This window comes from Marmota flaviventris, chromosome 1 (genome assembly GCF_047511675.1).
Source record: "Marmota flaviventris isolate mMarFla1 chromosome 1, mMarFla1.hap1, whole genome shotgun sequence".
NCBI classification, from domain to species: Eukaryota; Metazoa; Chordata; class Mammalia; order Rodentia; family Sciuridae; genus Marmota; species Marmota flaviventris.
The window spans coordinates 149888251-149914840 of NC_092498.1; the positions used below are offsets into that span (position 1 = coordinate 149888251).

The 26590-nt window shown below is 45.4% G+C and overlaps 1 protein-coding gene across 1 annotated transcript in view; it reads left to right on the forward strand.

The window, feature by feature from the left end:
* Bcr (BCR activator of RhoGEF and GTPase) overlaps positions 1 to 26590 on the forward strand; it is a 141224-nt gene that overhangs the window by 45427 nt on the left and 69207 nt on the right. Inside the window, exon 2 of the mRNA XM_027923356.2 lies at positions 25824 to 26005. Coding sequence (XP_027779157.1) covers positions 25824 to 26005 — 182 coding nt within the window. The remainder of the gene's footprint in view (positions 1 to 25823; positions 26006 to 26590) is intronic.

Below are 26590 nucleotides of genomic sequence, written 5' to 3' on the forward strand. Positions count from 1 at the left end.
CATTATAATTATACATAGTAGTGAGATTCATTATGCCATATTCGTGTATGTACATAACTTTGATCAATCTTATTCCCCAGTACCTTCCCTTTCCCTCTCTTCCTCCCTCCCTCCCTCCCCCATCCACTTGCTCTACTCTGATCTCCCTTCTATTTAGATTATTTTAGTGCAGTATAGTTTTATATTTATAAGTATTTGTATATAACTATATAAATACACACACATATGACTCATCATAGCATGTTCATATATGGACATAATATAGTTGTATTGGACAACTCCATACTCCATTACTTCCCCATGTCCTCTTCTCCTTGCTCCTCCATGATCCCCTTCCTCTACTCTGTTGAAGACATTTTTCTTTATCCCTGTTGTTCAGCCCTTTGCTTTGTTTGTTTGTACCAGGAATTGATCCAGGGCTGCTTAACCATTTAGCCACATCCCTTGCCCTTTTTATTTATTTATTTATTTTTATTTTGAGACAGGTTTCATTAAATTGCTTAGGGCCTTACTAAGTTGCTGAGGCTGGCCTTGAATTTGTGATCCCCCTACCCTAGCCTCCTGAGTTGCTGGGATTATTGATGTGAACATAGCTTAGCTATGTTCAGCCCTTTGATTATGATATTTCTAGCTGTGTTTTTCTTATTTGTCTTGTTTGGAGTTTATTGCATTTCTTTGATCTGTAAATTTGTCAAATTTATAGATTTGAGAAATAGTTAGCAATTATTTATTCAAATGTTTTTCTACTCCAGTCTTTGTTTCCTCTCTTTATGGGATTCTTGCTGTGTGAATTTAGACCTTTTGATGTTTTCCCATGAATCCTTGAGGTTCTTTTCCTTTTTTTCCCCATTGTTTATTCTTTGTGTTGTTTACATTGGATCACATTTATTGATTTATCTGTATCCTCACTGACCTCTTTGTTATCTTCACTCTTTCCAGGGAATTTCTTTCTTGTTCTAAAATTTGTTTGGTTCTTTTTTTTTTTTTTTTTAACCCCTCTCACAGTTTGGGGGAGGTTTGAAGCCAGGGCCTCCTGCATACTATGTAAGTACTTCACTGAGCTGTACCCCAAATTCCTTGTTAATTTTTGAGATCTTCTATTTCTTCACAGACAACTTCTATCTTTTCACTTGTTGCAAGAATCTGGGCCCTTACTTCTTAGAGCATGGTTATAATAGCTTCTTTAAAGTCTTACTCCGATAATCCCAACATTTGGGTCATCTTTCTGTTGAATTTGGTTGTCTTTTCTTTAATAATTGGTTTGCTTGTCTGGTTAATTGTCAAGTAATTTTGGATAGTATTTTGGACATGCTATGAGACTCTGGATTCTGTTTCAGTGTTCTGGAGATGTTGATGGATATTTCTAAATAGGCAATCCACCTAATTAGAAGCAGGCCCACTTTTTGTGCTCTGTGGTTTCAAAATCCACCTTGCTCTTTGTCTGAAACCTGGGTAATAGCCTGTCCTGGAGTTCAGTTTCTAAAACCTATGCTGTACTGCTTCTAAGTGATTTTATACATGTGTACTTTAGGGGGTTAGTGTGTGAGGGGGAGCATCCAGGGCTTTGTATGAAGATTGGAAAGGTCCTTTCTCAGGCTCCTTCTTCTCTGTGAACTACCCCACATTCTCTGCTTTCTTAAGTTCCTCCTTCCAGGTGTTCTGACTAGAAAGCTGGGACTCCAGCTTCCCTATCCTGTCACCCAAGTTCCACCCTGAGAGTCCACTGCTACTGTGCTGGTGAAGGGGACCAGGGTCTAGCATTACCTAGTGTTGAGTGGAAAGAGTCCACAAGGCTGTACTTCACAGGGGCCATTCTTGCTGTCCAAGGGGAGGGGAACAGATACATCATTTTTGTTGGTGTTCACCTGGAGCAAGTTGAGTAAAATCAAGAGAGTTTAATCTACAGGGTCCCCTTTTGTCTTTTGGCTAGAGAGAAAAGGCTTTTCTAAGGTGTTTGTTCTTTTGTTCTCCTGTCTGCACCTGTTGGTGGTTTTAGACAGATGTGATATCCAGACTAGGGATATATGGGAGGCAAAAATCCCCCCAAATGAAAAATCCAGATGCATGGACACTGCTATGATGTCCTCCTTTTATCCTTATTTCTGAGTCCTGTGATAGCTTCTTCATCCAGAACTTTTAATTGTGATTCATGGGAAAGGGTTAATTATGCTTTCTCCATCATGCTTGGAACTGGAAATTGGGAGTTTCTACTATTTCTTTCCTTCTTGTTATTTATTTATTTACAGTGCTAGGAATGGAATTCTAGACCTTGTACGTGTTAGGCAAACAGTCTTATCACTGAGCTATATCCCAGCACTGAGCTCATGTTTTTAAGTGTTTGTTTTTGTTTTTTCTTCTTCTGTATATGGTGGTGCGGCCCTGCCCTGCCTACTCACTCCCCGGGGCAACTTCATAGCAGACCTTTAACTATCCTTAGGCAGCATTTTCAGGATGGTGGCCTATGCTGGTCACCTCAACCTCCCACAGTAACTTTTCTGAGGTCCCAAGGCTGGTACGTGTTGAGACTCACATTGTGAATTCAGGCCTGCTTTCTGGGCCCTCCTTATCTCATCCCAGACTGACTGACTAGAGTGACTTCCAGTTTATGAGCAAAAGCACCTCTCTTTGCCGTCCACTGGTGTATTTAGTGATGTCCCATAGTTTTCCCAACGCCAGCACTCCTTTTCTTTTGACTTCTACTGCCTGACTTAATGGTCTTTGTAGAATAGGTATAGTCTTCTGCATGCACACAAGTAGGGCTTTCAGTCAGTAATTCTGGAGGAGAAAGACTTAAGGTCGTGGATACATGAAGACCTTGGAAAACATCATGATACCTGGCCAGAGGGTCCCAGAAATTTCCTCCCCTCCTGCATGTCTTGCATACCATGCCTTCCTTCCAAGTAGCCTGTCCCTCAGCCCCATATCCAGCTGTCACTTCCTAAAGTTCCCATCCTATGCAGTTGTTTTGGACACATGGTATTCCAGCAGAGAATGTGCCCTGGGTGGAGTGGAGAGCACAGCATCTGAATCATCTGATAGATCATCATGGGATGTGGGTCCCACCCTCACCAGTCATTGGCTTTATTTGCATCAGGTGAATTAGGTTTTCTCTCTCTTTTCCCCCTGTGTCCAGTAGGAATAATTGCAGAAACTTTAATGGGCTGGATTGTGATCATCAGTAACAATCCAGCGTGGGATAGGTGCTCTGCCCTCATTTTCTCGTGGGAAGGGAAGGATTTTTTTTTTTTTTTTTTCCCTGACATTGATTCTCCTGCTCTACTGCAAGGTAGGGATGCGTTGACATCTTTCTAAAAGTGGACTACAGCATTACTAGATGTGGACTAAGGCTGCCTTGGATTATGGCTGTGCTGCCTCTGCTCCACCCACAACCAGGGCTGACTCCGCCTCTTTCCTTCTGCTTGTGCAGAGCAAGCATGGAATCCAGTAGGAATGTGCACAGTACCCTTCCCTAGATACTTGGACACCATCTGTCAGGGCTCATGGAGCACATGGACCCTCAAGCTATGTCCCCACCCATGCTCACTACCTTTATGCTGCGTTTTCCAAGAGTGAATCTGACTCCTGTTTAGAGCTACAGGTGATTGAGGGAGTCTCTTGAGGCCTTCCTGTTATATTTCTTTCCCCTTCCCGCTTCCTGGTTCCTGCCCTGCCCTGCCTACTCACTCCTTGGGGCAACTTCAGCCTGTTGGAAAGCTGCTGGTCTTTTAGGCCTTGCTTAGTCTCTTCCTCCCTAGTATCCTAGCCCGGGGGCTTTTTCTTGGGCATAGTTAACTCATGTATACCTCAACATTATTCTCTAATTTTTATGTTGTTTGCTTACTTCCACGGCATTTAGAACTGTCGAGACCCAAAGCTCAGCCAAGGACAGGGCACGAAGGTTTCAAAGCTCCTGAGTGCCTCTGAGCAGTCACCATCCTGGATAATCTTGTACCAGTATGGTGCCAGGTACCCCATAGGGACTAGGATGTGTTGGCTGACTCTCCGGATCCTCTTTTTACTGATGAGAAGCCTGAAACCCAGAGAGATTAAATAACAGGCCAAGTTCACCCAGCTGGGCAATGTTGGTGTTGAATTCAAGCCAAGGACTCTGCACTGCCCAGCTTGTGAATTCTGCAGGTTGGGAGTCCCAGCCCAGGGACAGCTAGCATAGGGCTGGTCACACACTGAGGTCCTGCCAGAGGGTTTCCTGGCCCTCCATGGGTGTGTGCATACCTGGGAAAGTTCTACCTTTTACCTGCACAGCATCTTTGTGGGGCTTCCCTCATGGAAAGGCAGAAGCCTGAGGACTGATAGGGCGTTTTAGAGATCAAGGGTCTAGTCCAGCTTGGCTCTCAGTAGCTCTGTATTCATCATTGTGGCTGTTCAGTAAGCCCACCTGCTGCACCTTGAGCATGAGTGGGCCCATCCTGCCTCATCTTTGAGGTAAGATGCAGGATGAGAGAGATCGTGAAAGCTGTTGTATCACAAGGATATAGGGAGGCCTTATTAACAAACCATCCACAGCATCAGTCAGAAGGTCTGACATAACCTGTGTCTTCACAGCCTGTGTCCTGTGACAGTTTGGCTAAAGTGAGCCTGAGCAGCTGAATCAGGTGCCTTTGGTGTATACACAGGTGTGGTGTGTATATTTACATGCCACAGAGCACACCTACCATGCATGGGCACACACGTGTCACACAAGTATACCTTCACACATGTGTGCACATGTGCGTACTCACCAGCACAGCTTGGAGATGTGTTTCTGCAAAGTGTTTCCAGGAATAACGGTGAAGGAAGAGAAGCTCTCATTCAGCCTGGACTTGAGTACAGACCCTCAGATAGAAGTGTCTTTTCAGGAGGCCAAAAAAGTCATGTTATTATTTACAGAGATGGGTGGAAGAAGAGCTAGCAAGGAGGCTGAGGAGGAGGGATAAGAGGTGCAGAGAGAAACCAAAGGAAAACACAAGACAGTGTCAGCAGCTTGGTAGTGAATGTTAGACCTGACTTAGGGAGACCTTAGCTGCAATATTGGCTCCATTGTTTGTACAGTTTTAAATAAGTTATTGAATCTCTTTAAGCCTTATTTTTAAAAAATTGTAAATAGTATCATAATACCAACCACCCAGATTTGTTGTAAGGATTAAGTGAGGAAATAGAATCAAAGTACTCAGCACCTTGTTACAAATTAGTCCTTGAAAATGAAATTGAGTTCTTATTGTATGAAATGTCAAAGGTGATGTACATTTCTCTGTCTCCATTGGGTCAGGTTTAGTGGTGTGTACCTATTCAGCCCAGTTACTTGGGAAACTAAGACTGAAGAGTTCCTCTTACTTGGGAGGATCACTTGAGCCCACGAGTTCAAGGCCAACCTGGGCAAAATAGCAAGACACTATATCTTAACCTAAAAAAAAAAAAGTCTCTTTCCTAAGGTGGGGCTTCCCTCATGGAAAGGCAGAAGCCTGAGGACTGATAGGGCGCAAACTATATGAGACTCAAAAAAATTTTTTTTAAAAAATCTAATAAAATATATTAATAAAAAAAGGCAGTATCTTTTCTTACAGTTGAGATTTTGTGGGAAATATACCCTGTAGGGGCTCCTCTGCGCCTGCCATTGTCTCTTGTGGCCTGTTTTAGTCAGCTTTTTTGCTGCTGGGACCAAAAGACCCGACAAGAACAATTTTAGAGGAAGAAAAGTTTATTTGATGTTCATGGTTTCAGAGATCTCAGTCCATAGACAGCTGACTCCATTTTTCTGTGGGGAAATAAGGCTGAACATTAGGAGAAAAGGGCATGATGGAGGAAAGCAGCTCAGACATGACAGTCGGGAAGCAGAGAGAGAACTCTGGTCAGTAAGGACAAAATATAAACCTAAAGCCACACTTCCAGTGACGTCCCTCCTCCAGCCATACCCTACCTACCTACAGTTACCACTCAGTCCCTATCAGAAGATTGATTAATGTGCTGATGAGGTTAAGATTCTCATAACCCAGTCATTTGTAAGCTTTCTTGCATTGTCTCACATACGAGCTTTTGAGGGATCCCTCATATGTAAACCATAACACAGCCCCTTAACTTTTCCAAGCCCCTTAACTTGATCCAGAGTGTGGATCAAAGCATCTGCATGAGAGTCTCCCTTGGGCCCATGGGCCCTTGGCTTTGGTTCCTACTTGGATGCTCAGTTCTCAGTTCTGATACAGGCTTCTGGACTCTGGCAGCATTTCCACACTGCTCTCACCGGCCCTTTTCCCTTTGCAAGCAGTCTGTCTTGTTTCTCTGCTTGGCAGTGACAGGCTGTTCTTGTTTGGAAATAGAAAAGGCACGATCGTTGATTTTTTTGCTTTTATTATTTCATTTTTTTTTCCCTTTCCCAAAACATAAGGCCCATGTCCAATGATGTGTGTGCAGTTCCTGGCTCCATGTGTGCACATGGTGGGTGCCTGGCCCTCAGCATCCTCCTGGCCTTCAGAAGAGCATGGTGACCTGCCTCAGGAGGTGTGCCAGCTGGGGGGCTGCTGGGAAAAGCAGCTGTTCAGTTGGGGACACACGGGTCAGTGGGCAGAACACCAGGCATGGGAGATTCTTCTGGTGGTAACTGACCAAAAACATCACTTTCAGTTTTTGGAACTTAGAAATGAGCTCATTTCATGCACCCTGCAGGTGTGATGAGACTCAGGCCCAGTCCTCCACAGGGTGTCAGCTGTGGCCATGTGTGTGTTTTCTTTCTACTGATGTTTTTACAGAGACCCTGGTATTTCTTACTCTTTGTAGACTGAATGGAAATTTTACTATTTATATGTCTTATCAGCTCAAAGAGGAGGGGGAGTTTCCTTTATTCTGGTACCCCAGTGAGTTTGGCCCAGGTCAGCCCTGCTTGGCTGCCTTGACCTCTACCCAGGCTAAGTTGGTGGTTCTTTGTATGTGTAGCTATCTGTCTATTTAAATCTGGGCACATGCAGTGAATAAGTAGGGTGGTGAGTGGTGTTTTCTACCTGTGGACCCTGGGTCCTGGATGGTCAGTCCAGGGACCCTGGGTAGGTTCTCCTACCCAGGAGGCTTTTCTAAGGAAATTATGAGAAATTGAGTGGAAACGTGTATCTGGACATGGGTGGTAGAGTAGGTAGAATGTTACAGAACATTCTATATATGATGAATGAGAGAAAGACTAAGAGAATATACTCCTGGCTGAGGGTAGGGGAGGAAGGATCAGGTTAAGTCACAGCAGGGGAAGAGTTGTTGGAGCAGCATGGACTGAAATACTCAGGGAGACCACCTGGATGGGAAGGGTGTAAGCCAAGGCCCAGAGTGGAGTACCCAGGGGGCCCAGGCTCCCTGTTGGGGGCATGTGCATGAGCCAGAGTGGTGGCCAGGGCTGAGCACCAGTGCTAAATGGGCACCCAAGGGCAGGCTGAAGTCTTTGGTTGGGAGAAGTTTGTGTAGACAGAACCTGCCCACTGCTCACAGGGGAGAGTTGACCTCTGTCAGTGCTTCACACCCCAGCTCTGCAGCAGTATGTTGACCTTAATGCTCTTGACTTCTTAGCTACAGTAAATGAAAAGCAGTAGAGACCTGGTTCTCATTTTACGTCCTGGGTCTTCTCTGGCTCTGAATTTCCTAAAAGCAATTCATTCCCACCCTGCCCTCGGGAGTAGAGTGCCAGGTATAAACCAAGGGTCAGAGCCTCTGATAGAGAGAACTTGCCCACCGGGTAGAAGGCAGCAAATGTCTAACCCTGAGTGTTCTAAAGAGTAAGCTATAACATGGGGACTACAGAGAAGAGGGAATAAGTTTATATCACAGTGAGTCATAGGTCTTTTCAGAAACTCTGAATGTAGACATGTGTGTGTCAGATTTCTTAGAGGAAGCCTTAGTCCTTTCAGGCTGCTATAACAAAAAATACCATAAACTATGTGACTTGAACCACCAGTAATTATTTTGTACAATTCTAGAGGCTGAAAATCTGAAATCAGGATGCTGGTAGATTCAGGCTCTTGTGAGGGCCTTCTCCTTAGTTTATAGATGGCTATCTTCTCCCTGTGTCTTCAAATGGCAGAAAAGATTAGGGAACTCTCTGGGATCTCAAAAGGGCACTGATTCCAATCATGAGGGCTCTAGCCTCATGACCTAATCACCTCTCAAAGGCCCTGCCTCCTAATACCATCATTTGGGTGTTGGGTTTCAACATATGAATTTTGGAGAGATACAAGCATTCAGTCTGTAACAAGCAGCATCTTGTAGTTTGCTCCCTACTCCACTGTACCCTGACCCCAAAGCTAAGGGGTCTTGCTAGTGAGAGCTGACTTTCCTGGAATTGGCAGTTAAATGCCTAGGCACGTCATCAGCTCTGAGGCCCTCCAAATGCTTCCTTGCTGCAATCAGTTCCAACTTTTCCCCTTCCTCCTCTCTTCCCCCATACTTTCTGTTACCTGGAGAAGAGTTGCTCTCTTAAGACAGATTCCTTGAGCCCTTTGTGTCCCATTCTGTGACTCAGCATCTCATGACTGTCTCCTCCCCCACTGCACTCTGGTATCTACCCTGTAACACCAACAGACACCAGAGCAGAATAACTTTGGAAACTGGGGATGTTTGTCTTCATTACCACTGGGTTGCTGGCCCAAGTGGTCCCTTTGGAAAGGGCTTAGCAGGAGGTCTGGTTCTAGCTGTCTAAATAGACCAGTTCAGCTTTCTGAATGCCCCAGTCTCTCCTGGCGACATTTTCCACCCTCCAGCTACAAGCAAACAAGATTCAGACAATATCAGGGCAATACACACCTGCACAGCCAAAATAAATAGCATTTACTACAGGAGGATCCCAGTAGGCTAAGCTAAGAGCCCCAGGTATAAGCTAGTCTGGGTTCCCTTCTCAAGGATCAAGAGGGGATTGACACTGTTAGATGCTTGCCATGTCCCAGATGCTGGCCTGAGTTGGGATCAGATGGTCTCCACTGTTCTCCTTTGTATAGGACTGGCAGTGCCCTCTCTTGAGTTAAGAGGTTGGGCTAGGGCCTTAGTAAGCTGAGTCCAACTTGTAAGTGGGGGCCAGAAATTGGCTTTTTCTCCAGGCTGGTCTGGGAAGCCTGAGTTTCATTTCTGTGCCTTTGACAAATACCCACATGAGGTGCCAGCCTTACAACAGCCGTGGTAGTGGGTGACCGTGGAGGTGAGATGGCCCAGTTAAACCAAGCTGTTATTTTACCACCGAGGGATTTTCTCGAAGAAGTAAGTGCCAAGCTCAGAACCCATGTTGGATGCCTCCAAAAGCCTTTCTGGATCCTTTGCTCTCCCTAGATCACATGGTTCTTGAGGGAAGGGCCACTTCCTGGTGTGTCTCTGCCTAATGGCATAGGGCTTTGGCTGTGTAGCAACATGGTCCACACTGCTTCTTCCTGGCATTGAATCTCTGTAGGACTCAAGACAGTTCACTTTTTCCCGATGGAACTTCTAGAGTAGAGCATACCCTAACCTACTGCTTGCCTGGCTGGCCAGGAGGCAACTGAATTGGGACCTCAAGTGAGCATCTGGCAGCCATGCCTGTTGGGGCAGCCCAGGCCTGTGAATCTGTTTTCCTCCCTAGCAGGAGCAGGCTGGAAGCTAAGCCTGGCTCTCCAGCCTGGCTCTCCAGGGAGTAACAGGTGGGGCCTGGACCAGATCATCACACCCCTGATGACAACTGGGATTATCGCCATGGGTGGTAATACCCACATGATGGTTTTGAATTTCAGATCAAGAGCGTATCCCTCTGTCTTCTTTTGCATCTGGACTGAAAGTTCCTTGCTGCCTGGATTTCAGATTCATTCCTTAGCTGTTTGCAGAGACCTTGTACACACATGGAGCTGTTTGGCCTCCAGAGTCTGAGACACCCGCCTCCCAAGGGAGTGAGAAAAGCTCTACTCAAGCTTCAATTCTTGATGTAGAAGAAAAATCTCCAAACAACTGACATCTGGAAAGACAGAGAATAGCAGCCTTTGTAGTGGGCCAGCTCTGGGCCACCACTACAGGTATAGTGGTGCTAAACAGACTGGATCACCTTTTGTGATTCCTCTATGTGCCTGGATCCTCAACTGTGCCTGGGTTACCCCTCTGACCCACAGTGCCCTTAGACCCAATAGATGCTGCTGTGGCTTGGATATGATTAAGTCTGTCTCCCCAAGTTTCGTATGTTGGAAGCTTAGTCCCCATTTTGGTGATACTGAGTAGTGGTGGACCTTTTAGAGATGAGGCCTAGTGGGAGTTGGTCAGATCATTGGCATAGCTAACTTTGGGAGGTATTAATGGTGTTCTTATGTGACCCTAAGTTATATCCCAAGATAGGGGTTAGTGTAAAGAGTGAGCCAGGCCCCTCCCTTTCTCATTCCTGCAGTGAATTCCTGCATGTCATCTGCCATGATGTGATGCATCCAGGGGTGCCCTTGTCAGAGGCAGCAGGCATCATGCTGTTTGGACTTTCAGCTCCAAAACTGAGTCATATAAACTTCATAAATACCTGGTCTCAGGCTGGGGTCCTGACTTAGTGGTAGAGCACTTGCCTAGCACTTGTGAAGCACTGGGTTCAATCCCCAGCACCACATAAAAAAAAAAAAAAAAAGGCATTCTGTTCATCTACAACTACAAAAAATATATATTTTTTTTAAAAAAAAGAGATTATGTGGTTTTCTGGAAAGGAGCCATGTAGAGGTGATGATATCGCAGGTTGGACTATATGAGTAGCCAAGGCTTCCAGTAATTATGATAAATGATGCTTTTGCTTCTAGACGCTTCCTTCCTCTGGCAGGAGAGCAGTGGCCTGCTTGTCACCCCCCAGGGTGTGTGGGTGGAGAGTCGTTATCCCCATTTCATTGGTGGGAACATTGAGAGATGAAACGAGCCTCTTTGGGAGCTCCTGTCATCCCAGTAATGCTGGTTTGTTTGTTGTCTCTCCTTTTAAGAAGTATGATTGAAAAAGGCCCCAAAGGTTGGGTGGTGAAGACTGGGAACAGAGGGAATTTTATTTCCTTTAACAGTTACCTGTGTAAATCAAAGAGTGGGAGACATTCTGGCCGTGCAATCCATGTGCACAGAAGATTTTCCAGAGGAAAACCCACTTGGGCCTGGACCTGGAGATCCTGCCACCTCCTGATCTGTTGTTTCTTGGCTTCTTGACATCTGCCTGCGTCTAGTACACCTTAAATTCTGGTGCAGATTACAGAACATCACCCTCCTCCAACCTCCCACTCCCAGTTCAGCTCTAGGATGCCTAAAGTTGGAGATCCAGTTCAGGCAGTGAGCAAACACTCTGAGCTTTCAGGAGGTGTCCTTGTCTGAGAAATTCACCTGGCTGGATCCTCACCTTAAGACCTACCTGTGGGGTTCTGGACATCTGGGCAACTGCAGCTAGCTGACTGGAGGCTTGTTTCCATGAACAGATAGATTATTGGGAAGCAGCTCCTGAGTGCCAATGTCTGGTTTTTACAGTGTTTGTTAGGGCTGAAAGAACTACACACTGTGTGGCTCAAATAATAGAAATTGATTGTCTCACATTTTGGGAAACTAGAAATCCATGATGGAGGTGTTGGTTCTTTCCAGGGGACTTGAGGGAAAAATCTCTTCCTAGGCTTATAGATAGATGGCTTAGATGGCTGTCTTCATGTTCACATGTTATTCTCCTCCCTAATGCCACTTTATCTCCAGATTCCCCCCCCCCCCCCCCCCCCCCCGTCCTGGGGATTGAACCCAGGGGTACTTTACCACTGAGCTACATCCCTAGCCCTTTTTGAGACAGGATTTTCCTAAGTTGCCTAGGCTGGCCTCAAACTTGTCATCCTCTTGCCTTAGCCTCCCAAGTCATTGGGATTATAAGTGTGTGCATGCCTGGCAGGTCCCTCACCCCTTTTTTAAATTTTGGTACTGGGGATTGAACCCAAGAGTGCTTAAACACTGTGCTACACCCCCCAGCATTTTAATTTTTTTTTTTTTTTAATTTCTAGACAAGGTCTCAGTAAGCTTTAGGACTTTGTTAAGTTGCTGAGGTTGGCCTTGAATTTGCAATTCTCCTGGTTTAGCCTCCCAAATTGCTGAGATGCCAAGTGTGCATCACTATGCCCAGCTGATTTCCCTCTTTTTGAAGGACACTTCATGTTGAATTTGGGAGCAAGCTAATGCCACATTTTAATTTGGTAAAGTCAGAATCTTCAAATAAGTACTGAGGCTTAGGACTTCAGCATTTGATTTTTGTGGGGAGCACAATTTGACCCATAACACTACACTTTTATTTTCTTTTAATTTCATGATCTGGCTGATCATTAGTGATCAATTTTAAAATTGTGATATATAACATGCTGGGGATATAGCTCAGTGGTAGACTGCATGTTTGGCATGCACGAGATCCTGGGTTCAATCTCCATGCCAAAAATTTTTTTTAAATTATATGTAATTTTAACCATATTTAAGTGCACTGTTCTGTCCGTTAAGTATGTTCCACATGTTGTGTAACTATCACCATTTTCAGAATTTTTTCATCTTCCTAAACTGAAACTGTATAATGGTGAGGGCCTGTAATCCCAGATACTAGGGAGACTGAGGCAGAATGGTAAATTTGATGCCAGCCTGGATAACTTAGTGAGACCCTATCTTTAAAAGGAAAGAAAGAAAGAGAAGAGAAAAAACATTAACTCCTCAATCTCAGTCCCTCTCCCAGGTCCTGATAAACACCTCTATTTCTGTCTCTGTGAATGTGACTAGTCTTGGTTGACTAGTCTTGGTTCCTCATATATAGTATAGTATAGTCAGCCTTCTATGTCCTGGGTGTCTGCATGCAGATGTATGTTCTCTCTATCCCTCCCTCCCCACTCTCTCTCTCCCCCAACCCCCCTCCTTCCCTCCCTCTCTCTTCCTGTAGTTCTGGGATCTAACCCAGGGTCTCATACATACTAGGTGAGTGCTCTACCAATGTCTATATACCCAGGCTTTTTTTTAATTTGCATCTGTACTGAACATATACATGCTTTTTTCTTGTCATTCTCTAAACCATACTATATAACAGCTATTTACATAACATTTACATTGTATTTGTTATCATGAGTAATTAGAGATTATTTAAAATTTATGAAAGGATTTGCATAGGTTATGTGCAAATTGTACCCCACTTATGTGAGGACTTGAATATCATCAGATTTTTGGAAACCTGGTTGGAGTGGTGGGTTGATGGTGTCCTGAAACCAGTCTCCCTCAGATACCAAGGAATACCTCTGTTTGTCTTTTTATGACTGGCTGATTTCACTTAGCATAATGTATTAGCATAATGTATTTAAGGTTCATCCATTTGTAACCTGTTCATCCATTTGTAATCAGAATTTCCTTCTTTTATAAGGCAGAATAATATACATTTTTAATGTTTTTAGTTGTAATACCTTTATTTATATGTGATGCTGAGGATTGAACCCAGTGTTTCACACATCCAAGGCAGGCACTCTACCACTGAGCTATAACCCCAGCCCGAATAATATTCCTTTGCATATATATGGTATTGTTATCCATTCATCCATCAATGAACACTTGGATTGCTTTTATCTTTTGTTTTTTTTTAATTTTTAATTTTTGTTTTTTATTATTATTATTTTCTTACCTTTTGGTTTTTGTGAATGGTGTTACTGTGAACATCATAGACACACACCTTTTCCTAGCCCGCTCCAGGCTTCCTATAGAAGGGTTAGGATCCAGGCAGGAGTGGGGAAAGCAGGTGGTTCCTCCTTCCCTCCCAGGTTTGCCCGTGAATGTCTGGCTGGGCTCTGACCTAGGTTTGGTGTGATTACCATCAAATAGAAGTAAGGATAGAAGCCCCTCCTTCCCACTGCTCTTTCTCTTTACCCTTGTGTTACCTCTTTGGAGCGAAGTAGAAATGAGTGGGAGGGCAGGACCGGTGGCTGTGTAGTAATCACAGCCAGATTCTGGCCAAGTGACTTTGCCAACACTGAGGATCCCACCAATCTAATCAGATTTTCTGACTACAGACTACAATCCTTGCTCTCTATGCCATATTGCTGTCTTTCTTCGTCTCCTCTCCTCTTGGCTCCTCTCCTCTTCTTCTCCCATCCCTTCCTCTCCCCCAAGGGCCATGTGTTAAAAGACTTGGTCCTCAGCTTGGAGCTCTTGGAAGGTGGTGGGAAGCTTTCAGAGGTGGGCCCTAGTAGGAGCTTTTAGAAGATCCTGGGACCACAGTCTCTTCCTCTCCACTTCCCTGCCACCTTAAGATAAATGGGCTTCCTCCACATTATACTATGCCACCACACGCCCAAAGCAATCGAGCTCGCTGGTCATGGACTGAAATCTCCAAAACTATGAGCTAAAATTTTCTTTGTATAATTTGATTATATCCGGTATTTATTATAGTAATGAAAGCGGACTAACACACCAGCCTAGGTCCCATAACTGTCTTGACCTACAACCCTTCTACTGGTTGGAAGCTTGGTTTTCTGTTTCCTAACAGACTTTGCCCCTATAACAGCCCTTCTGGCCATTTCCTCTTGACTTGCTGGATCCATATCCAGGCCATAGGTTGCATCTCATCTGTCTTAGCGTCCTATGATTGCCATAACAACTGACTGCAAAATAAGTAGCTTACAACAGAAATTTATTCTCTCATAGTTCAGAAGACAGAAATCCAAAATCAATGGTATCTGGAGGCTCTAGGGGAGGATCCTGCATTTCCTCTTCTAGCCTCTGGTGACCCCAGAACTTCCTTGGCATTGTGGCTACATCATTCCAGTCTTTGCATCTGTATTCACATGGCCTTTTCTTCTGTGTTTGTGTCTTTGCCTCTTCTGTCTTACAAAAATACTTGTCATTGGATTTAGGGTCCATCAGTATAAAAACAGTGATACTGTAAGATACATAATTTGTTTTGTCTCAGTTCCTACCATAGAGCTCCTAAAACTCTTGTGATTTCCTGAATGAAATAGGTGATAGGAGCATCTTTTGTTATTCATAACAAGCCCCTTTCAACCAGCCCTGAGTTATATGCTAATGAGATGATTCTTGTGGGGCCCCTAGATAGCTTCAGGATAAGGCTGGTTGCCAGAGGAACAAACCTCATGATTAAAGGTTCGAACTTTCAGCCCCACCCCCACCCCCCACCCGTCTTCTGGAGGGCTGGTGGACTTGGAGATTGAGTTGATATCCAGTGGTCCTTAAGTTAATTAGTCAGTATTATAATGGGATCTTCATTATAACACTAAACAAGGGGGTTAGAGAGCTTCCAGGGTAGTGAATACCTGGAGGTACTGTGAAGTTGGTGTCCAGGGAATATGTGGAAGATCCACAGTCAGACGGCCTATAACTCCACATATGTATTTCTTCTGTTTGGTTGTTCCTTGGTTAAATATAAAGAAAGGGCTTTCCTGAGGTCTGTGAGCTGTCCTCACAAATTATTGAACCTGATGTGGAAACGCACACGCAGGCGCGCGCGCGCACACACACACACACACACACACACTCACTCTCTTTCTCTCTCTCTGCTTTATAGCTGGGTACTCATTAAGTATTATACCAGTGACCCAGACTTTTGATTGGTATCTGAAGTAGGGGTAATTTTGTGGGACTGAGCCTTTAACCTGCAGGGTCTAACTTTTATCCCCATGTAGCTAGTATCAGAATAGAATTGAATTATAGGACACCCAACTGGTGTCCAGAGAATTGGAGAATTACTTGGTGTAAGGGGAACACTCTACATATTTCACATATTTGGTGTCAGGAGTGTTCTATGAGCGTGAAAGCACATCATAGTGGTAATATTTAATCCAGGGGGATCTCATATCAAGGTCCTTAATTACATCTTTTTTCCAAATAAGGTCCCATTTATAGTGGACATAATTCTTTTCTTTCTTGTGTGTGTATTGGCGGAGTGAGTGCTGGAGATTGAAATCAGGGCCTCGAATATGGTAGACAAACTCTACCATTGAGCTGCATCTCAGCCCTGTGGACATATTCTTTAGGGAGGTCACAGCTCAACCCACTCTAGCCTGATGCTCAGCTTTGTGTTCCAGTAGAGGAGCCCATGTCTGCCTTTTTATTGTCTTCCTTGGGTCTTGGTTCTCTTGTCATTTCCTCAGGGAAATGGCTTCTCCTACTTCTCTTAATGGCCTCAAGACACATGTCTCCTGCCTCCTGAGATTCTGCCAGCTCCTGAGGGCAGGAGCCAGGTGTGGTACCATTGTACACCAGTGCAGCACCCAACAGATGCACCATGCATCTTGGCTGAATAGTAGGTGCTTAATAGGTATGTCTGTCTGAGCTAATGGTCAAGACCTCCAAGAAATCTTTTTGAACTCCCGTTTTCATGGAAGTCAAGGTGGTGCTGAGGAAAAATAATTACATCATCATCTCACAGCCTAGGGCTACTGCCTCTTCCCAGCCTGGATTCCACCTGCCCCACCCTGGCACCCAGCCGGTCCCAGCCTGAGGACTAGAGCATCAAATTATCTTTCTCTTCTTAAATGTCTGGGACCATTAGGCAAAGGTGGTCCTTTAACAGTGTAGTTGAAGCTGATTGGGCATGGTGGTGTGATGAGGCTCATTTGTCATTCAGCTGGTGGAGAACACAGCCCATCTTTAGTGACAGAAATCACTGGTGTTGTTGGCCTTCTGATGTTTCAGAGTCTCCAGTCAAATGGAACCCAGGGCCCACTAGTACGTAGATCCACGAGGGTGGATGATGTGGGTCAGCCTGTCTAGTCCAAGAGGCTCAGCACTGGAAATGCCTCTCCCTTTCGGAGCAACTAGGACTGTTTGGAGAACCAACGCATAGAGCTCAGAGCTGGGCAAGCCCTTCTTGCCTGGCATTTTCCAGCCTGACCAGGTGATAATAGTGGGGGCTTGGCCAGCCTCAGGGCTTTCTCTATGGCACATGCTGATTCATGAGTGACCTCTCCCTGCCAGGGGAGCTGGGGCTTTCCATTTTCAGGTGCTGGCTTGGCGATGTCATCGTTGGGATTGCAGTTATGAGGGCCAACAGACCCTGGGATCCTCAGGTGCCCTCTGTAGCTCTCCTACTGAGGACGAGGCCTCTTGCCAGGGTGCAGTGGTTTACTGGATGGGGGATGTCTCTTTTATAAACAAATTGACCCACTTGGTGTCCATTCAAGAAGGGACAGCTGCTGGCCTGGCAGAGGAGAAAGTAGAAAAACCTCCAAATCTAACCACATGTCTCAGAAAGGACGGTGGTCACTCACTGCCTGTGGGTGGCCTAGGGTATGGTGCCAAGTGGTACTGGTATTATCTGGAGTGATACGCTTGGCTTTTGGAAGAGTTGGATTATGTTCCAGGTTCCCTATTTAGGAGAAGAAAAGAGGTTGGCTTTTTTTCCCTTCTGAGATGGGGTCTTGCTGTGTTGCCTATGGTGGCCTTGAACTCCCGGGCTCAAATGATCCTCCTGCCTCAGCCTCCTGAGTAGCTAGGGCCTCAGGTATGTACCACCGTTCCCAGTTTTTTTTTTTTTTTAATTGAGTTAAAATTCATATAACATAAAAGACAGACTGAGTAACAGAGATGAGTTGTAGGGATATATGTATATTATCCATTGGTTGGTGGTTGGACATTTGGACATTTGGAGTCATTGTGTAACTTCACATTTATTTATTTGTTTTTGTACTGTGGGGATTGAACTCAGGACCTTGCCCATGCCAAGCAAGCTCACTGTCACTGAGCTACATGCCCAGCCTGTTGGCTGTTGTGAATATTCCAATAAAATTTTAGTTTCCAGTTCCTTTGGGTATATAGCTAGAAAGGGAATTGCTGGACCATATGGTTATCAGCAGAGACTTTTAGAAATATTTTCTCTTTAGAATGTATTTGGAAAGTGACCAAGTAGGCAGAGAACACTGTGGTGAGTTTTATAATTTTATGTTGCCTTGGTATCCATTTTTAATGTAACTTGGACTTTCTCCTACCAGAAACAGGGCTCAGTATCCTTGACATAGTTTCCAGTTTTCCATCTTCTCCCTCAGTGTGGTTGATCCAGATCTGTGCCTCATAAAACTACCTTCTGGTGATCATTTCCCTGGGTGGTTATGGGACAACATCTTGATACAAGCTTCTGAACTCACCTTTCCAACCACACATCCCACGTGGACTGTGCAGATATGCCCCAGTGACCACTTCTCGGTCACAGTGTAACCTCCTGGAACTCCTGCCTGCTTACTTTAAACTCACCAACTAAACCTCCCTGTGGGAAATCTGTTTGAATAACACCCAGGACCCAGTAATGTATTGGCCTTGCTCTCTTGCATGTGTACGCATCTCTCTTGCACTCTCCTTCTTGTTCACTTTCCATGCCCCTCTACACACTCCCTGACCTCCATGTGCCTGAACTCCAGGCGAACCATGTACCCTTGCCTGACCTGTGAGTAATAAAATTTTTGTTTCCATCTTGTGTCTCTCCTAATGATTAAAAGGGTTCTCTCTATCTTAAAAGATTGGTTACGCAAATCCATGGAGATAATGTGTCTGGGTTCTCAGCACTGTGCAGATCCACAGAAAGTACTGAGCAATGGGCTAGTGTTCTGGGAACTTAGTTCCTAGGAGCACTGTAGATATTTCCTGACTATACATGAGGTGTTCCCAAAAAATGAAGACGCTAGTCTAAGATGTCCAGCCCCCAGGATCCACAGCCCCCTTCCTGGGATAGAGACCACTCTTGGTACACAGCGTTCTGGAAGCTCCAGGTTGTGAATGATTCTGGGGTCCAGAACTGGCTCTGATTGTGGACTCTGCCATTTGGTGAGACCCAGACTTCTCTGTCCTAGCCATAGTTTTCTAAGCCTCTCCCGGAGAGATGATGCCTACCTGGGCAGCTGCCAAACAAAAGCTATCCGTGAAAGCATCCATTACCAGCAGTGTGCTGCTGCAGTGTACTTGGGACCCAGGGGAGGGCACGGGGCTAAGACAGGAGTAGGAGTCAGGGAAACCTCCCTGCCACCACTGTCTGCGCTACAGTGTTTGAGCAACTCTCACCTTTGTAAATAAACATGGCCCATTCATTTGCTGACATCCTGAACAGGATGGAAGACTACCCTGTGGGTGATCTCTCTGCAGCATTGAGTTCCTGCCACTCCCACCCCATTTCCTCCCAGTGCCACTCTTCCCTTTCTTTCAACTCCTGTGTGTGTTTTTCAGAAAATCACTCACACTTAGCCCTTTATAGCTGTTTTGTTCTGAGAGGGCTGATAGCATGACGTTAGCCCTCCTGAGTGCAAGTTCTTATATCAACTTGGGTTACTTGGTCAGAGGGTGGGATTGGAGCTGGATTCCTGGAGCTTTGTACCTCTGATGGCAGTGAGGCCACTGAAGGAGATTCTGGGGACCCACCAGGCACATGTGCTTAGGAGAGCTTGCCTCCCTGTGTGGCTACCCCAGAAGTTGCAGTATGACCTCAGTTCTGCATGATGCACTGGCTGAGAGCCCACCCTTCTACTTTCTGTCTTTCTGAATTCATTTTCTGTAACACCTCATTTACATATGGTATTTATTCTTTTATGTCTGGCTATTTCACTTAACAGAATATCCTCAAGGTTCACCTGTGTTGTAGTATATGTCAGAATTGCTTTCCTTCTTTAAGACCAAATAATATTCCATTGTATGGATAAGCCACACTTCGTTGGACACTGATTGGATTGCTTCCACATTTTAGCTACTGTGAATAATCCTGCATGAATGTGGGTGTCCATATACCTTTTCAAGTTCCTGCTTTCAATTATTTTGCTGGATCAGATAGTAATTCTGTATATATTTTTTTTAAACCAGTGGTTTCTTTTTTTTTTTTTTTTTTTTAATTTAAAGGCTCAGGAAAGGAATGTGACCAGAGCAGCCACAGGGGTTGACTGGGACCTACCCAGATTGCTTTTTTTTTTTTTAACATCATCCTTTTCTTAAACCAAAGAATAGATTTGCAAAGCCTTGAGATTGAGGGGCTGCTAAGCAAACAGCCTGGAGAGGAGAGGTTTCAGATTTCACCGGACAAGTCCCTTTTCTGCACTAAACCCTTGGCTCTCTGTAATAATCTGTGGGATGTGAGCAGCTCACTTCTCCTCCCTGCCCCCTAGTGGGTGGGTTAGGGTTCACGTTCCTGAGATTCCCAAGCCAAAGCTGCCCGGATCCCAGGCCCCACCTGCTGCTTTCCAGGGTTTGGCTTCGACTTTGCATAGAGCTGGAAGGAGAGATCATCTGATGTGACCACCTGTTCCTTAGTCCTGCCGAAGGCAACCATGCCAAAGAGGTTTCCCACTGAGTGTTGGAAAGGGGCACAGAGCAAGGCCTCCCCATTGGCTTGGATCCTTGGGAGATGGCAGCTTTTGAAAAATCCCTAAATAATGTGCTTTATGCTAAAGAGGAGGGGGCCTTGTATGGTTTGGGGGCCACAGATTTGAAAGCAACAATGTGAGGAGGCAGACCCCTATGTGTTGCCCATAACATGGGATAAGGAAATTAGATGGTTGAAGCAGGAAGATCACAAGATCCAGGCCAGCCTGGGCATCTTAAAGACCTTGACTCAAAATATAAAGGTCTAGGGATGGAGCTCAGTGATAGAGTTCAATCCCAAGTACTGTAAAAAAAAAAAAAGAAAAGAAAATTGGAGGCCTCCCACCCCCATCCCATTGTGTTTTCGCTGGAGCAGTGAGTGGATTAGAGGCACATGGGTGAGCTGGGACAGTGGGCTGAAGTCTTTAGATGGAGAACAGCAGACATGAATGGACCTCTGGAAGCAGACTGAAAAGCATCAGTTACACAGATATTCATTTGAGATTTAGGCAGAGTAGGAAAATGGTTAGGGGGTTTTAGTTGCCTCGGAACCTTATAATTATCTAGCAGTCTGGTTGTGAAATCTGGTCCCTCAGTCTCTTAGTGGGAGTGAAGTGTCCACATCAGAGTCTGTAGTCCTACTCCACTCACTAGCGGACTAACTCTTGTCAGAAACTTGATTGCCACGTCAGGTTTTAGCCTGGAGGAAGTTGCTAAACCAGCATGTTGTTTCACAACCATGGAACCCTGCCATTCATCTGGAGTAAGCTCTGGGACCCTGAAGTTTTGACTTGAAGTTCTTACTGGGTTGATAACCTCCTTAGTGTTGATTTGACTTTGAATGTGAGTCAGCTTAGTCACTGGTGGCATGGAACTCAAGGCACTCTACCAGGTGAGGAAGAATATGTTGGCTTCTTAGGAGACTGTCATTACAAAGAAAGCAAAACTAGATAGACGGGCACTGTGATACATGGGTGGGAGGCTGAAAAGAAGGATTGCAAGTTCAAGACCAGCCTTCGCAACTTGCAAGGCCCTAAGCAACTTAGTGAGACCCTGTCTCAAAAAATAAAAAGGACTAGAAATGTGGCTCAGTGGTTAAGCACCCCTGAGCTCAATCCCTGATACAAAAAGAAAGAAAAAGAAAACAATAGTTAAGGGATTCTTAGAGCATTTAGCATATACTAATGATTCTGAGTTAATGTAAAAGCCAGGTATATAGGGGAAGTAGGTGGTGGGAGGGTAAGGAATTTGTTGAAGGCCTAGGAGATGATGACTGGTCCTTTCTGAAATAGTGACAATGACATTTTATTATTTATTTATTTATTTTGATATTGGGTATTGAACCCAGGGCACTTTACCACTGAGCTTCATCCCAAGTTCTTTTTCTTTGTTTATTAAAAATATTTTTAATTATAGATGGACACAATACCTGTATTTCATTTGTTTATTTTTTTTCCTGTGGTGCTAAGGATCAAACCCAGTACCTCACCACCCATGCTAGGCAAGTGCTCTACCACTGAGCCACAACCCCAGTCCTCTTTTTATTTTTTGAGTCAGGATCTCACTAAATTGCTGCTGCTGGCCTTTATCATGTGATTCTCTTGTCTCAGCCTCCTGAGTAGTTAGGAATAGAGGCCCAACTGACAGTGGCATTTTAGATCTGGTGGGTCTTTATGGATTGTCTAGTTAACGTGCCTGATTTTTTTTCTTCTCCTTCTTCTTCTTTTTTTTTTTTTTCCAGTGCTGGGGTTCCATAACCCAGGGCCTTGCATAGGTTAGGCAAGTGCTTTACCACTGAACTGTATCCCCAGCCCCTGCATGCCTGATGTTAACACTTGCAAAATTGAGGTGTGGACAGCTTTTGTGACCATACTAACACAGAGAGGTGGCAACAAGGAGGACCATAGCCTCACTGCTGATAGCACAACTCTGAAAGCTGCTCATTTTCCCCACCTAGAGGAGTCCTAGGGGGTACAGCTAAGACCCTATGGGCCTGGGAGACTATCTGGGTTCCTCACTTGACAGCTGAAACTTTCTGTCTTAGGCCTGGGCTGCCTTTGGAAGCCGTTCCCCATGATGGGCAGGTTTCAAGTAGGGGTAACTGTAATGCTTTGTGAATGTTGGGTAGGCAACATCTACAATATTTGTATTTATTTTATTTTATTTTTTAACATCTGATTTCCTGAAAGTTAGTGGAAAATAAAGTCAGATTTATTCTTTGGGGTGGGGTGTAGGATTTGGGCTTGGCTTTAACAGGGTTTGCATATTTTAATATGTTTGAACCCTGCTCAGTTTTCCCCAGGGATGCTATCAGAGAGCTAGTTTAGGGCCTTCATGAAACCCTGGGAGGAGAACTTGGCTTTGACCTTGGATTGTCCTGGTAGAGTACAAAACCCAAATGCCACTGGAGCAGAGTGTTGATAGCCAGCACTGTGATCTTGGTGCCTGGTGGATTGAAGAGATAAGGGTCTTCTATATAGTTTATTGGAGGACTCAGTAGGAGCCTATCCTGCTATTGGGGGTTCCCTACCTACTACTATTGCAACCTGGAACAAGCTTCTTGGTGGGATCATCCTGTGGACATACACACACACAGGGAGACTCTGGCCTGGCCTTTGGTCAGTGGCTGTGTGCAGACACTAGGACATGCTGTGGGTCTCCATGGCAGCCAGCACAGTGCCAGACACCGGATAGAGTAGCCCAGCAGGTCTTGGCTCTGACTGCCTGCTGAATCCCCTGAAAGCTTTTATAACTACCAAGGCCCAGGCTGCCCCAAAGCTTCAAATTCAGTGGGTCTTTATTGGGTTCAGCTGTGTTATGTTTGTGAAGCTTCCCAAGTGATGCTGACATGCAGCCAGGTCTGGGGACATGCGTTAGAGAGTGCCAAGTCCTCTTGGGACACAGGCAGAGAAGCAGAGGCGTGCAAGGAAGTCAGGACATCAGCCATCTGTGGCTGCCCACAGCTAGCAGAAGTCTTAACCAGTGGTTGGTTGCTCCATCCACAGAGCTCCTTCCTTCAAAATGCTCATGTGAAAAGAACTGAAAACACTCCTCATTGAGATTGCTGGGTCAACTACTCCAGAAGTCCAAGGGTGGCCACATGCCCACTTGGTCTAGGTGTGTTTGGTGACAGTGGTATCCTCAGGGCAGGGCTGCTTACGGGTAAGCAGTAGCAAAAATGACATACATAATGAGGATGACCTCTGGAAAATCCTGGGGACCAATAAGGTACCCTTTGGAAAGAGTGGAGAAGGGATCATCAAGAGTGACTTGGACTGGGCTGGGCTCTTGTGGACTTAACAAGTCTATAAATAGGGGTTCACTCAGAAAATTCAGGCTAGGAATGGGATATAGAGGAGCTACAAGTGGCTAAGATCTGAACTTTTGTCATCAGCCTGGGAGGAGATAGTGATTTGTTTTCAGGTGCCTTAGGGAAGCATTCGAGACTCTGTGTAACTTAATAGTTCCAAAGGACAGAGAGGCTCTTATAGGATAAGCTACTTTCTATCATGCCAAGAGTACTTGGATTGGGGTAAAGGTGGTCTAAGAGTTTGGCAGACCAGCTGGGAGGTGGGCTGTGAGTCAGCTGAGGGTGGACTACAACCCTGGTTCCCTGGACTGAGACTGGTAGGCCCTTTTGAGACTCACTGCTTGTGGTGGTCAGTACTTGCACCTGGGCTGGCATGCTAGTCTGTGGTCTCAGGCTGAGATCTGCTGCCAGCTGCAGACATCCATGGATAGTCTATATCCCAGCTTCCTCACATGCCTCTGTCTCTTCCAGGTTATCTCCTCTCTGTCCCAGCAGGACTTGGTGCTATACCCAGCCAGGCTGCATATTAGTCTCACCTGGGGAGTTTCAGTATCAACACAGATGGGCCCTGGTAATTGTTAGAGCTTCCAGAGAGTCTAGCAGGCGACGTGAGCTGAGACTCTCTGGGCTACTCCATCCAGTGTCTGGCACTATGCTGCCAAGCTGATCTATAGTACATTCCGGATGTCTGCACATATCTGCTGACCACAAAAGCTACACCACATTCTGCCTCTGTGTTTGTCCACAGGAGGGTCCCAGAAAGAGTCTTGTTTTGGATTGTAGCCTGGGGAGTAAGGGTGACAGCAGTAGAGTAAACGCCTATTTAGTATCCCAACCATCTGTACAGATGAGATGAGCCTGGTGCCCTTGATAGAAAGGTAGCATTTGAGGTCCTCCTTTTTGTACTAGCCCATGCCTCTTTTATGGGGAAAACAAACTGTTTTTCTATATGATCATATTCAACACAAAACACTTCCGTGGCCAAATGGGTTTTTCTCCCACATCAAGCAACTCTTCAGTTCTCTGTGGACACCAATTCAATTTTAACTCAATTCTGACATTATCTACCTGGAGATAGTATCAAATCCCATAGATTGAGGGCTCAGTCTCACAAGACCAGCCCCAATGCAGACACCAGCCATAAGCTTCAGGTTGTGACCTATGCTTCCCATTGATCAGCTATAAGCTGAGATTACCACAAACCCCTCATATTCATTCATCTGTAGGAATGACTAATATAACTGAAAAAAACAGTTTACATACTGGATTACCAGTTTATTATAAAAGGATACGACTCAGAAGTGGGCATGGTGGCCCATGCCTGTGATCCCATCTACTGTCCTCGGGAGGCTGAGGAAGGAGGGTCACAAGTTTCAAGCTAGCCTCAGTGACTCAGCGAGACCCTGTCTCACAATAAAAAGGGCTTGGGATGTAGCTCAGTGGTAAAGCGTCCCTGAATTAAATCCCCAATACCAATAAATACATATATAGGATTGGGAATGTAACTCGGTGATAGAGGGCTTGCCTAGCATGCATAAGTTACCAGGTTCAATCCCCAGCATCCTGGGGTTTGGGGAAAAGAATATAACTCAGTAACAGCCAGATGAAGACACGCACAGGGCAAGGTGTGAGAGGGTAACTCAGAGCTTCCACGCCCTCTTGGGTTTTTACAGAGGCTTTATTCTATAGGCATGATTGATTAAGTGATTTGCCACTGATGATCAGTTTAACTTTCAGCCCCCTCTGCTCTTCCTGGAGATACATGAGTGGGGCTGAAAGTTCCAGCCTTCAAAGCACATTGTTGGTCCCCCTGGCAACAGCTCTCATTGAGCTTTCCAGGAGAGCTCATCAACCAGGCATCTCATTAGCATATACCAAGACACTAGGGTCATTTTGGTGATTCCAACAGTTTTAACAGATATATGCTAGGAAAGGATGTACATATGTATACAGAGAGCAAATATTATGTCCTAGTATGTCACATGCATCTCCCTCCCAAAGTCAGTTGTGCCCCAGACAATGTTTGAAAGCCCAGTCGTGTATTTGTTTGGGAGTGAGTTGCAAAGCTCCTTACCTTTGTGGTCCTGGGCTGGTTGTTGAGAAAGTGAAATCAGTGTACCTGAAGTTCCTATGGGTGACAGAATGGTGTTGACCTGGGTGCTTGTTTGGATAGATGGAGTGTGGATGCTTCCAAGCAGACAGCCCTCTGTCCTCTAGTCTGTTTCTAATACAGGCTTCTTTGCACACACAGATGCCTCATTTGGAACATCACCTGGGTACAGCTGCGCCGCAGACCGAGCTGAGGAGCAGCGCAGGCACCAAGATGGGCTGCCCTACATCGATGACTCACCCTCCTCCTCTCCCCACCTCAGCAGCAAGGGCAGGGGCAGCCGGGACACTCTGGCCTCAGGAGCCCTGGAGCCCACCAAAGCGGTGAGTCCCCAAGGTGTACCTGCCTCCCATGGCTCTGGGCCAGCCTTTGTCATCCTGGAGGCTCTCTGTAGTATAGCCGGTTACTCAAGGTTACTCAAGGGCATGTAGCAAGTAGATGGTGGAGCTGCCAGTGGTTTGTTTTGGAAGTCAGACAAATTACTAAAAACTCCTTCCTGCCTCTGGTAGAGGGATGCCTACCAGATACCTTGAGCAGAGAGGTCATGGAACACTTTGTAAACTGAGCTTGGAGGAGGCAGTCAGCATGTGGTCTTACGGCTGAGAAAACTGATGCCAGAGACCATCACCTAAGCCTGTGGTACTGTATGGTGGTCCCAACCATGGTATTGAGTTGGTGTCTGGGCTCCTGTGTCTGTGCTTAAGAGGTACACTGGCTCCCTCTTTACTAAAGGAGCCCCTGACAGTGGCTTCATCCATTTGACTAGGGTCTTTCAAAGGAGTTCTCACTTGACCCTCATTAATAGTCCTATGAAACTGGTGTTGCTGTTACCTCCACATTACTATTGTGGAACTGAGGTCCAGAGGTGGCTTCCCTGAGGTCACATGGCTAGAGAAAAGTTAAAGCAT